Source organism: Pygocentrus nattereri, chromosome 15, assembly GCF_015220715.1.
Source record: "Pygocentrus nattereri isolate fPygNat1 chromosome 15, fPygNat1.pri, whole genome shotgun sequence".
NCBI classification, from domain to species: Eukaryota; Metazoa; Chordata; class Actinopteri; order Characiformes; family Serrasalmidae; genus Pygocentrus; species Pygocentrus nattereri.
Window position 1 is genome coordinate 11,768,449 of NC_051225.1, and position 13,423 is coordinate 11,781,871.

General features: G+C 38.9%; 1 protein-coding gene and 1 long non-coding RNA gene across 2 annotated transcripts in view; one reads left to right on the top strand and one right to left on the bottom strand.

Annotated features, from left to right (window-relative positions):
- The window catches only part of LOC119265268, a 50,955-nt gene that overhangs the window by 8,429 nt on the left and 29,103 nt on the right, over positions 1-13,423 (bottom strand). The gene's annotated exons all lie outside the window — the stretch shown is intronic.
- On the top strand, positions 118-12,357 carry LOC119265266 (adhesion G-protein coupled receptor G5-like). Its single transcript, XM_037545575.1, has 10 exons — positions 118-956; positions 2,975-3,103; positions 4,680-4,793; positions 6,128-6,179; positions 6,386-6,477; positions 7,240-7,355; positions 8,447-8,712; positions 11,075-11,165; positions 11,266-11,552; positions 11,996-12,357. Exons 1-10 carry the CDS (start codon positions 873-875, stop codon positions 12,091-12,093), a joined length of 1,329 nt encoding a protein of 442 aa, XP_037401472.1. The 5' UTR covers positions 118-872; the 3' UTR covers positions 12,094-12,357.

The window sequence follows — 13,423 nt, forward strand, 5'->3', positions numbered from 1 at the left end:
ATGGATGGATGGATGGATGGATGGATGGATGGATGGATGGATGGATGGATGGATGGATTTGGGTTTTATCATTTTATTTCTTTGTAAACTTTGGGAAGTTTACACAGCAGCAGCCAAATCACCGTAGCTGCTATTACAGTTAATAAAGCTATGAGATCTCAGCTACACAGAGTTAAACTACAGCAGAGCGAACACTAAGAGAAAAAAGGCCAGAATTCCCACCACTGGTCATTTTAATTAAAATACAGAATAGTTAAATGACCAGATTATATAACAAAGCATGGTTACAACTACCAATAAGATTTGACAATAATACAGGGTAATGAATGATTAATAATGAGTTCTTTAATGGTTATTGATTCGGTCATAAACACTGTACAAATAAATAAAAATGTCAGCAGTGAACTGAAGCTGTGGCTAACTGGTGACCATTTTCTATGTATTAGTTTGTGTTTTTCTAAAGTCAGCATTTTTAATGTCATCAAACATTCATATTTATCAAACAAAAGGTCACTACTGTCATTTTTCCTGAAGTAATACTACTTATTTTTACAAAGTATATGACCTAAGTAAAGTGTTGCCCTTCATGAAATTAAAATTCTAAACTTAAATCATCAACAAAGCAATTCATATAGTCTAGTAGACCTGGAGGGTATTTAAAATGCTTTAAGCTTTACCATCTGATTCATGTCCATGTCCCTGTGACCCGTGAAGACATTTTGGACAGTATGGGTTTATTCTTTTTTTGTAGGTTTGCATAAACAGCTTCTACAAGCTTCTACTACTGCTTTGTCAGTAAGAATATAGAATAGCATCTAATGACAATGATTCATTAATGCTGACAATCTGTGAACAGGTGTGTTGAAGACAGGATGAGGCATTGTAAAAAGGGCAAACATTTACTAGATGGTTCTGAAAAAGATTTCTATTTGAGGTCTGCAAACTCCTCCAGTGCGGTAAGAGCATTTTCCATATTTATTCACAACCACATGTGCCTTGCATTAATAACACTTGTTTACTGTAAAAACACTTGCTGTAAAACTGAATGAAGCAACAAATACACTACGTGATATGGAACCCATTGGATCCATATCATACGTGTTGAGTTATGCACAACTGTAATTTTATGAAAAAGCATTCATAGCAGATTGGGACCCTCTGGAGCAGCCGCACATGAGCCTAAGGTCACCATAGCCCATGCCAGGCACCAGCTAGAGGGGTATAAAGGTTTTCTAAGGTTATAGAAGTGTGTAATAAAACTTTGGGCCCACCGCTGGCTTCTGGGTGTTGAAAGGGTTAAACCAGAATTTTGCAGCAGCAGTGTGTTAAAACTTTTATAAACGTCATTATGCGAGTTGTTGAGCAAAAGCTTGGTACTTAAGTCCATTTAAGATAAGACACTGCCATATTTTTCACTGACAAGTATTTTAAAAGACTATTTTTCCTTTTTCTTTTCATGGACAGACTTCCAAGGAGTATCTTTTCCACATTAGTCCTGCTTCAACTTAAAAAGAGTTCAAAGGAATGCAATTAAGCCATTGCTTTTTTTTAATTTCCTGTTTTTATATCTTCAGATGAAAGTTTACATTACAGCAATTTCATGGCACTTAACCTTTTTGAGTCAGCTGTGTTTTGCAATGTGCAAATGGCAGTAATCTTTTCATTTCCCTAAGCCTGAAACTAACTCATTGCTTTCACAGGCCAGAGTGGACACACAGCACACTATCAACTAAGGCTCTCAGCTAGGCATTAGAAATGAAATTAGTTAATAAGTTTTCCCTTGTTTTTGTGTCAAATATTTGAATATATTCAAAATTTAAATATATTATTTTTCAAACACAAAGAAAATAGGGGGATACATTTGAATATATGCCATATTTCTAAGTTTATGCTGTGATTCCACAAGGAGGTCCTCAGCATAAATACCAACATCCGCAAAAACTCAGTGTTGTAAGTCAGTGGTTCTAAACATGGGGGTTGAGGACCTCAATGTGGTCCTCAAACAAATATGGGCCTAATCAGACATGCCTTTCAGAATGAAAATACCCATATGCCATAAAATATTCTGTCATTATTATAAGCTAAAACAGGTTGGCTGTGCAACTGAACACATATCCATACTGTGTGTAGCATATAAAAACCTGTAGTAGTGCTTAGTCAAGCAGCTAAATCAGCTGCTTACCTCACTACTTTTAGAATATTTCATGATTATTAGCATACTACATGAACAAGTGTCAATGGTTTAAGCATTATCTCATATGAAAACACGTCCGCCTAGCAGTGTCAATCAGCGTTTGTTCAATAAACATTGTTGTGTTCAAACTGACTGAGATGGTAAAGAGCAAATAAATTTACGCATTTTAAAACTAACTTTTTAAAATTTTATCTGGCAGCCGCAGACAGAGTTACTAAGTCCTGGCAGCAGTGAAATTGCACGGGGAATTTAACATTTGAATATTCCTTTCTACATTTGAATCTGAATTCAAATTTTGGTTTGACGGACCTGCTATGGATCTCCAGCAGATAATAATCAAAAACAGGAACCTGATCTGCAGGATTTAGCAACCAGACATGAACATCCCAGCACACAGCCTACTAGCACTGCAAAGTGCAGGATAATATTGTGGCAACGCTCAGAAGAAGTCAGGAGAGGCCATATTTTTACCTTGAAACATGCTTTTTTCATACAAACATGGCAGAAAAGCCACTAAAAGAAACAATTAAAACAGAGACGTCACTCAAAGCCAGAGGCTTTTTCTTTAAGCTAAAAACAAAGTTATAGTTGCTAAAAACACCACCCAACACAATAAGAACATAGAACACAACACAACTCAAACCTAGTACATAAAACGAGTGGGGAGAAACGCGTACCATGGGCCTCTTATGGCCCTTTTTATACCCGCTTGCAAGCTCTAATGCAGCACAGTTAGTCATGCATACATAATGAATTTTGTATAATTTGTTGCTTTCACAGGCGAGAGTGGACACAGTGTATGGACACATAATCCATATTCCCTCAGAAGCTGTCCTGAAAAGCACACTGTCAGACAGTGATCAAGAAGTGTACTTGATCGTATCTGTTCTCAACAGCAGCCTTTTTGAGGTTAGTAGCAGATTCCTGATTCAAATCATGGGCTAAAAGACCTGTACAGAGCTGTAATGCTTACTTGTGCATGACTTTTCAATCTCTTCCAATTTCCCAACATAGTCCACTACAGATGTGTCTGTGGTTAAACAGACTAATAACACTAAACCCACACTTACAATCTGCAGTGCTCTGGCTCTCCAGGACTGGACCCTGGCTCTACAGCAGTGTTTCTCAACACCAACCTAACAGACAGTCCACAGTTTTACTTTAAACTAGTCCCCAACACAGCTCAACCAAATCATTAAGCTTCAAATACATGTGCTACAGTTATACTGCTTTTACCTTTACCCTGATAAGGTCAGTTTGATGAAGCCAGTTTAGAAAATGTGTTCCTCAAATTAACTGTAAAATGAAATGAAACAAGGGTTTTATAGTTTCACATGAATTTAAAATGGAACAGAGCACAGAACTCAGTTCAGTTCAAACTACCAAACAAACATGTTTTTGAAACAGAAAGTCAGTATAATTACATACAATCTCTACTTGTATTCATATGTTAATTATGAAGTGGCACCTGTGTTCATTTGCATGAAAGTTCTTAGTAAATAAGCCACTAAATTACCCACCCCCAGTGACACAAAGTATCAATAATTAGTGCTTCATTTAGTAAAGCTGGCTCAAAGTGTAAGTATATATGACATAAACTATAGTATTGCAGTAGCGTGTGTTTTTAATATAATACATATATAATAATATATACAATGTACTAATTTTTGTTACGGCAAAAATGAATATGAAAAACATTAATCTACATGTTCACAAAAAAAAACAGCCAAAGACTACAGAGCAAGGCACTCTGTTACAGTAAAGTGTTTACTTCTTCCTGTAGCAATGTAGTGTATCTCTCTGAGAGAACAAAATTAAATACATGTAAAGCGTAAATTTCCTCTATATAGATTATCCATGCCGATATGTAACTTGCATGTGTGTTTGAACTACGTGCAAAAGCTGACTTAGATTGTGAATATGAGCAGCACACTGTGAGAACAGGAAGCAGCATAAACTCCACAATTAATCTGTCAAAGCATCTAATCCTACTAGCATAAAATTTAAGAACAGAGAAGCTCACCTAAAGAGGCGAGACTTGACTTTCGTTTAGTAACAGCTCTATAAGCTTGATTTTATTTCAAGGTTTTGAATTGTTTCTACTGGTTAGTTTACAGGTTTTCAAACAGCAATACACAATTAATAATTTTATTCAAGCATAAGTGGCTGTGTCTTGTTCAAAGGAAGGTAGTGACAGGCCTTTTATATGATGTTTACTGTGATTGGATGCCTCTTTTTAAATAAATATTGGGCATTCCCTTTTTCCTTTCTATTCAGTACAGATTCACATGTGCTTTAGAGAGTAAAATAGAAATAATGACAAGTGAGAACACATTCTCTAAAAAGTAATGAGTAATCCCATTACAGCTTGAGGTCTGCAATAGACTAGATTTTTCAAATAACTATTGTTCATGATGCTCTGAATTATAGTGACTGCAAAAACAGTTGAATCACACTGGTGTTCTCTACATGTATTTTGGCCCAGGCTACTTCAGACAAAGGATCTCCTCATGAGCAGGTCTTAGGAGTGTGGCTTGGCGATCAGGTCATCCACAACCTCTTTCATCCAGTTAGGATAGAGTTTGTAAATGTCAGTCAGGTAAGAAATTCTCCTGTTAATGCAAGAAACAAAATCACCCATTCACTGTAACTAAGCTGCTGGAAATTAAGTTTGTGATACAACTGACCCTTTAAAAATATTTAATTATCACTATATAATCATAATAAAAGGTATTCAGTTCATTTCTGTTATCTGAATGACACTAAACCTTTTTTTTAATTAGTTGTAAAAACTGTATTAAAGAAAAGAAAGAAAAAGTCTCCCTGCCTGTTGAGCTGCTTGTTAAAAGTATTTTTAGGGACACTAAAAATAAAGAATAACATTTTAGTTGTGAAAATCATAAATACAAAAAAAAAAATCAAGCTTCGACTATATGAATGAGACCACAAGCTAACACTAACAAATATAAAGAAAACAATCATAAAACAAAATTTAACTGTGTAGTCAATCCTGTATATTTGGGCATTTGTGCAAGTTACACCAAATTACCTGCAATATCATAGGTTGCAATTCATTTTGCAAGCATTCAAATAAAATACAAATGTCCAAAGCCCCAATTCTGTGGTGTAGTGAAAAAGTAAAGCCCAATCAATTATATAGTAAAAATGGCTCTCAAATCACCACAAAAAATGAAAATTTGTTTTCAAAAACCCCCATTTCCAGTGAACAAGAGTGCCATTTTCACAATTTCAAAAATATCCCAATACAGATGGACAGCCAATGAGCTGCAGAAAGCACTGCGCAGCTGAAGGCTAATAAGCTTCTCAACTGCACAGTCACACAAGTTTTAAGAAGGCTCACAGATATTTAGGCGCAGCTGATAATCTTTGTCATGAGAAGAGAGAAAGGTAGTGTAGTGAAAGGTGATCAGTGAGATTTAGCCAAAATGACTTGATTTCTGGGGAGCGTGTAAAGCGATTTTTTTTCATGAGACAGCAACATTGCTGTTTTTCATATGATCCTCAAAGTCATGTGTCAAATTGCATAGATGCCCTTTTGTGAATATATACTGATTAACATGCTCATTGTAATCCCATAAGTCGAAGTCAAACCTACTTCGTTAGACAGAACCCAAACTGAACTCTTCCTGCTGTCTGACTGCAAGCCAAAACAAATAATATAGCATTAACACCAGAAAAACAAAACATACCATTATCTTTAAGCTTTTTCTCTTCGTTTTTTTTCAATGGTACAGGGCCATAGGGCCCTCAGCAGCTGCTTATGTCACTTATTAGGTAGAACCCCCTTTGAAATGTACGTAACTACTGAGCAGCCTAATACACCAGTTAATACAATGTATAATTTTGATAAGTTCAGAATTGAAGTAATTTGCTTTAAGTTGTGTTTTTCCAAAAAACATTCATTTGTTTCAGAATGAGAGCAGAAAATGTGTCTTCTGGAAGATGTCACACAATAGCGAGCAAGGTCCTGAACCAAACTTTTAACTTTTTCAACTGAAATTTTTGAAAGAATCATTTCTTGTTGCAAGAAGCTGGTAATGAGAACATTACAACAAGCTGTGGGTCTCTTGCAGTGTTACAGTAGCAAGACATATAACTGCACATAAATTAGGCAGAAGTAAAAAAGACATACATTGATTTCCTGTTTCATGTTTGTTTCTGTACGTTTAGGTAGTTGGAGCACAGACGGCTGTAACACCATCCACAACAACACAGACATTGTCTGTGAATGCAATCACCTCAGTTTCTTTGCAGTGCTTGTTGTAAGTTCTGGCTTCCAAACAGACTATGATGGTCAAACACTAACTTTCTAAAGAGCACTTTGTAAGGGATCTGGGGTTCTTGCCCTTTCAGCTATATGTTATTTAATGGTTAATTAAAAAGAATCAGAAATATAATCATTACAGGAGTTATTTTAAAATGTGCCATTGCGTAGATGTTCTTTTGTGCCTAGAGTTTATCTGTGCAATGTTCAAGGCTGTTGGGCTCAAGACATCAGGACACACAGACACACACACACACATTATATATATATATATATATATGTGTGTGTGTATATATATATATATATATATATATAAGACACACAAAACCTATGCACAAATAGATGATGGTAATGAGGGCTTGTCTGGTGGGGGTTAAAAAATTAGAGAGAGGGAGGGGGGCATGTGGTTTTGGAGAAGACACAGGACTCAGTTCTTTTTGGGAGGAAAAAGGCTGGACAGATTGATAGCTGTCTCAATTCTGGGGCCCTAAAGGCTCTCAAGCCTTTTTTTTTCATTTTATTTCACTTTTGCTAAACTTTTCATATTTAGCATGATTTTTCTGTTTCGATTTCTATTTTTCATATTTCCATCATTATCATAAAAATATTTTTTTCATCCAATAAACTGGCAGAACTCCTTTTGTGTTTTTTTTTACACCAAAACAGATTTTTTTTCCATTTTCGCAATCTTACATTTTGATTCTTTCCATCATTCCTGATTCTTGATATAACTCTTGTTCACAATGTTGTTCCCTAACAGAGTCCTGATGCGCCAGATCCTGTTAATATTCATCGTCTTGAGTATATCACATACATTGGGTCATGCCTTTCTGTGGTATTCACACTCATCGCCCTCATGCTGTCTCTATGCCACAGGTGAGACAGCTCTTAAAATACACCCAAAAGTATGTGGACACACAACCCATACTATATGCTTCCAACTTTGTGGCAACAGTTTAGGGAAGACTCTTACCTGTTCCAGTTACCCCTGTGCACAAAGCGAGGGGTATGAAGGCATTGTTTGTTGAGTTTGGTGTGGAGGAACTCCAGTGACCTAAATACAGCCCTGACCTCAACCTCACTGAACTAGGTACAAAATCTAACATGGACTATCAAAATTCTTGTGGAAAGCCTTAGCAGAAGAGTGGAGGCTGTAATAGACACAAAGACAGGGCAACCCCATATTAATGCTCATGGTTTTGGGAGGAGATGTCCAATCAACTCATATGGCCGTGACGGTCACACATACACTTACATGCCATTTCCTTAGCTGTGTCTTATTGGATACTACAATTTATCACGCAGTTTCAACTATTCCCCTGAACACATCTTCTCCACTCATCTAATAATCAAGCACTTCCTTAAATATAGTCACTATAGATAGTAGCTAGTATCTAGCTTACAGTGCCAACTAATCAGTCAATTCCAGGTTACTCAAAGCAGAGTTGAGTGCTGCTGGAGGTTCACCATACTCTGCACTGAGCCCTGTTGGTGGACACATAATTCAGAAACACAACACTAGCAAAATAATTTACCCAGTACAAGTAATAGTTTCACTAACGTTTAGCTTACCATCTTAACAAGTAGAAAAGTAGCCTACTTTCTATCCCAAATGATCCACTTCATGATTAGAAACTGATGCTTCACCACAAGACTCTATAACACAATGCACAAAGGACACAGTGTGAGCGATGTTTAAAAGAAAATGCATGAACAATGGAATCATGTATCAATGGTCATTGCTACAGCATGCAAAATATACCATAGAGTTTGGCTTTGGTTTCCGACAGACTCAAATCCTTGCACTGTTGGACCACTGTCAACACTGCTAACCATAGACAATCTTGCTTTGTATGTACATCAGCTTATCAGCACTGTTAATGATAGACAAATGAAATTTTTCAAACTTTTAAAGGCATCTGTTTCCATTCTAACTGCAGCACAATGTATGGCCACTCTCTCCACAGGCAGGTAAAGGCAGATCACTCGGTCATCATTCACATGCAGCTGACAGGCTCACTGTTCCTCCTGCACTTCTTCTTCTTGGCTAGTTCCTTTTGGTCCAAAGCTGAGGGGGCAGCTTGCCTATCCCTGGGACTCTTATTGCACTGGGCCCTGTTGGGCACGTTAACCTGGACAGCTATTGAAGGCTTCCATCTGTATCTTCTATTGGTGCAGGTCTTCAACATCTATGTCAGGAGATACACACTCAAACTAAGCCTGTTAGGCTGGGGTAAGTTGTTGAAAATATGGTCTACCATCATCAAACTCTCTGAGGAATTAAGAAATCTCTACATGGTATGACAGTTTTGGCATGGATATTGGCCAAAAGTAGTTTGGGGCAAAATCCTCCTGGTGTAAGAAGCCTGGTGAGGTAATACAAGTAACATATAAAGAGAAACACTTTAAACGCCATTTTGGGTTATTTTGCCCCTTGTTGGGACTTCTTGCCCTAAAAGTTTAACTTTACATTTTCACTTCAAAAAGAAAAAACACAAACTTTTTTTTCTCCTCACAAAACCAAAAGTATTATGGCATAAGGAGCTCTCAGAAAACTGGGTAGAGACAAGGTTATGGCCCTGAACTCAGTCTTACTGTCTAAACTCACAGAAATCTAATGCAGCTAAGAGAAAAAGGGCACCTGGATCCAGGAGGTAGTGTCTTTCTGCTTTTGGCCCACTCCCTGCAGCCATCAGGGTGACATGGTCCTCCTGGGTTCCTGAGAGACTTCATTGGGAGTCCAAAACTGCTGAGGGGTTTTGTTGGTGCTTTGTCACTGCTGGCAGGGTTTTTTTGGGACAATAGCTTGGACAGGCAAAAGACCTCTGGGCTGACCATTGTGGCCCTGAGCATGTTACGATCCTGCTGGACCACAGAAGGATGGCAAGGTGATCCCGAAGCTGCTGGGGGGCTTTCACTGCACTCTGGCTCTGGGGAGCTAGGTGGGAATCTCTGTGTGGGTGAGGGGGCTTTGACTGTGCTCCAGTGTGGCCGAAAGCTCAGCAGGTTTCTCTGTGCAGCCTCTGGGGTGCAGAGTAAACACAGAGTAAACAAGAGTAAACAGTCCTCTAGCTGTTCTGCCTCCCCTTGTAACAGGACCCATCCAACACGTCCTCTCATCCTCGTGCTCACTCCCATTGCAGTCAGTGGAAACAAGATCATGGTCCATAACTCTGCTTTGTTGGTTTAACTCACAAAAATCACATGCAGCCAAGGGAAAACACATTACAGTCCTCTGCTATGCTAACTATAGCTTTATTTAAAAACCCACCACTATACCCTGCCCCACAAAGCCCTTGTAATAAAATAAAAGTCACAGACCAACTGAGGACACAGTGCCTAGCTACACCTAACCAGAAGCATGACAAACATTTTTTATATTTAAACTAAATACAACCCGGCGTGTCCCATGATGTGGCCTATGATGGCCACGATGTGTTAGGTGCTCCAGGGGAGGGTTTGAACTTTGGTCTCTTACATTGCAGTGCAGTCCTCCCAGAGTGGGGATCAAATCTAAGCTTCTAAAATTTTAAAGACTAACCACTGGGTCAGGATTGAGGTTTTTAAGCCAGGCTTGCTTTGAAAGATAGATACAGCACTAAGCTTATTTTAGAACATCTCTGGTCTACACAGTTTTAAAAATTCCTGGCCTGAGATGAGTCACAGGAAGTGCCAGAATAACAAGTCAAGGCTTCAGAGAAGGACATGTGTAATAGTGTCTAGCATAAATTACTCCTAGGTAGTGACTCTGTATCTACCTCTGGTGGCCACTTAGGACATTGCACCTTACCTTTTTAGTATGTATATCTCTCTTCACAACCCCGATAATTTTTTGTACAATTTAAGGTAAGAATTTAGATCAAATGACCCTAAGAATTATTGCCCCTGAATGTGTACTGTGCTATCATGTTCCAGCACAATAGCACAGGTACCTTGTAACATGGTAGCATCCAGACGAGTATGGATGAACTGTACCATGAAGGCAGAACTTGGTAGACTCTTCGCAACCCCCCATTTTTCTTGAATACTTTTCTTGACACAAAACTACACTTAGAGATTAGATTTGGCCCCATCATTTGATCAGAAGAGAAAATAATGGGGTTAGGGGCAACTTGTCCTGTGAACTGCATCCCCCCAATTTCCCTACACTGAAATAACTTGAGGGTAAAATGTAGCTCATTTAAGACAAAGCAGAATATGTGGAGTGTTCTAGGATGACATTCTTGAAATCAAGATTCATGATTATGCCCAGGTCACAAATTTCACTCATTTTGCCTAATCCTGCCCTAACTGATGCCGGTCTGCCTGATTTGTACTGCACAGTGCTGTTACATGATGTATTACTTGTTTGAATGAACAATTTGTGTAAAGGTGGTACATCTTATAAACTGACAACTAGTAATGTAATTCCACTTGTCTCTACATAATGAGGCATGACTCTGTCTAGGCTTCTCTGTCATGTCATGTGTTATGTTTTCAGTTTTCTTGTCATAAGTGACAACCAGCCAGCTTAGTTGGGATGGCAAGATTATGGAATCATAACATAAAGAACAACTGCATGTTTAGACATTGAATTGATTTGCCTTTTACCATAGGAGTTCCTACAATTACTGTGATGATTTGTGGAGTAGGTGGTTCATATGGCAAGTACACCCTAACAGAGAACACCAGCAATATCACCAGCCTGTAAGCATATACCACTTGTTTCAAAATATTCTTTGTTTCTTATCTCTTCCAATCTCTGCCTTTTCTCTACTAATGTCCATATTGCTTCCTCAATTTGTAGCTGCTGGATTCCCACTGCAGCTGTGAGGTACATAACAGTAAATGGTTACCTGGGGCTGGTGCTGCTCTTCAATATAGCTATCCTAGCAGTGACAGTGGTGAAGATGCGGCAGCTGAGACTACGGACTGTGCAGGCTGGGAGAAAAGTAAGAAGATTTTGGAAAGACTGGGCCAACTTGCTGGGGCTCAGTTGTGTTTTGGGGCTCCCCTGGGGGCTAGCATTCACCACAAAGGGAGCCATTAGCCTACCAGGAATTTACATCTTCACAATACTTAATGCCTTTCAAGGTGAGTGGAATAAACTTGTTCTTAAAGCAAAAATTCAGTGAAAATTTTTTCCTCATATTCTTAAAGGATTTTTCCAAAACATTCGAATGCTGGCCTGATTAAAGACAATTTTTTAAAAATTTCCCTTTACCTCAAACATAACTTATCCAGATCCTATTTGATGTCTAAAGTTTGCTTTCTTAGTTCTGCACTGGAGCTATGAGGCTAACCCAGAAAATATAGCTTATAAGCTCTAACTGGTATTGTGCAAACTGCATTGGCTGCTGCTACTGCTTTTAGATACGCAATGTGCTTTATCACTTGTATAGATCAGCGAAAAATGTTACTTTGCTGTTGTAGATTTGTTTCCATTCCTTTAGTCTTCAAGGCACAAGCTGTCATCTGATGTTTCCTCATGTTAAAAGGAACAGACGAAGCATGATTTGGGTCAATTTATCTTCCAGGTGTCTTGATGGTTCTGTGGTTTTGGTCTATCACATGCAAGTCCAATCATGAGGAGCAAAGCTCAAAGGACATCTCCCTGAGCAACATCAGATCATGATACTGGAACTTAAGCACAATGCAAAATACGCTGGACTGAATGGCTGCGTATCGGACTGCTTGTTCATGACATGGTCCTCCTGGGTTTTATATGGCGTTTATATTGTTACCAGAACAAACACTTGCATCTCCAAATTGCTAACTTTACCGTAGAAGGAATAGACCTACTGTACTTTTAATGTAAGTCGATGGAACCAGACTTTTTTCCAAGTAATTTTGGGCCACTTCTTCTGGTTCATTTGTCATGAAATTTCCGTAAAATGTAAAGGACAACAGGTATTTTCAAATTATGTCGTATACTGAAAAACAGCAAAAATTTTGTTTTCTTCTGACAACACATACACAAACCTTCTAAGCTGCTTCTCACTCAGGGTCGTAGGGGGTGCTGGAGCCTATCCCAGCTGTCATCGGACAGAAGGCAGGATACACCCTGGACAGGTCGCCAGTCCATCGCAGGGCAGACAGACATACATGCACATGCACTCACACCTAAGGGCAATTTGCCATGTCTAACTGGCCTGACTGCATGCCTTTGGACTGTGGGAAGAAACCCATGCAGACACGGGGAGAACATGCAAACTCCACACAGAAAGGACACTGGTTGCCCGGCCGGGGACTCGAACCCAGACTCTTCTTGCCTCCATGCTGCCTGATCTGACAACAGTGATATAGATATATATGTGTGTATGTGTAGAAATACATTTGTGTGTCAAAATAAAAAAATGAGCAAAAACAACTTTAATGTAGTTGCATGTGTTGATAGCTGTTCGTCCACACTATTAGTGCTAAGCAGCTTAATAATAAACCCTCAGCTGATTTAATGCATACACATACCTGTAACTGTTTCTGCCATGAAAAAGCTCCACTCTCCACTCATTATAGAGGCTGCAATCCAATGCCAGGTACTGCTACACACTGTAACCCATAAGTGCATGCTTTAAAACCAGCCAAGTAGCAGGCATACTCTGCAACTCTATGTTTTAACAGTAACTCAAAAGCAAATACCTGTATCTGGACTTCAACAGTGCATACTGGGTTCAATGGCATATACAGCAGTTCACTTCTCAGCTCAGTTCACTATAAAGCCTTTACTCCAAACCATTTCTAAACTTTAAGAAAGCTCCGAGCGGCGCAACCGTCTAAGCTTTGACCCTATCATCATGAGATCATGAGTTCGATCCCTGGTGATGCTACAGCCATCCATAGCCGGGAGTCCAAGAGAGCACAATTGGCCTCGCTCTCTCTGGGTGGGTAGAATGGGACATCATGTGAGGTCCAGTCGGCATGAGATAAGTTTCCAGTTGGCGCGCTTGTGTTTCTAATTGCTTTAA

Excerpts from the sequence above, each read along its gene's own strand:
- LOC119265266 (XM_037545575.1), top strand. The coding sequence starts at position 873 with ATGAGGCATTGTAAAAAGGGCAAACATTTACTAGATGGTTCTGAAAAA. Across the intron at positions 3,104-4,679 it reads TCAACAGCAGCCTTTTTGAG|GCTACTTCAGACAAAGGATC; the intron begins GTTAGTAGCAGA and ends ATTTTGGCCCAG. Across the intron at positions 6,180-6,385 it reads GTCACACAATAGCGAGCAAG|GTAGTTGGAGCACAGACGGC; the intron begins GTCCTGAACCAA and ends CTGTACGTTTAG.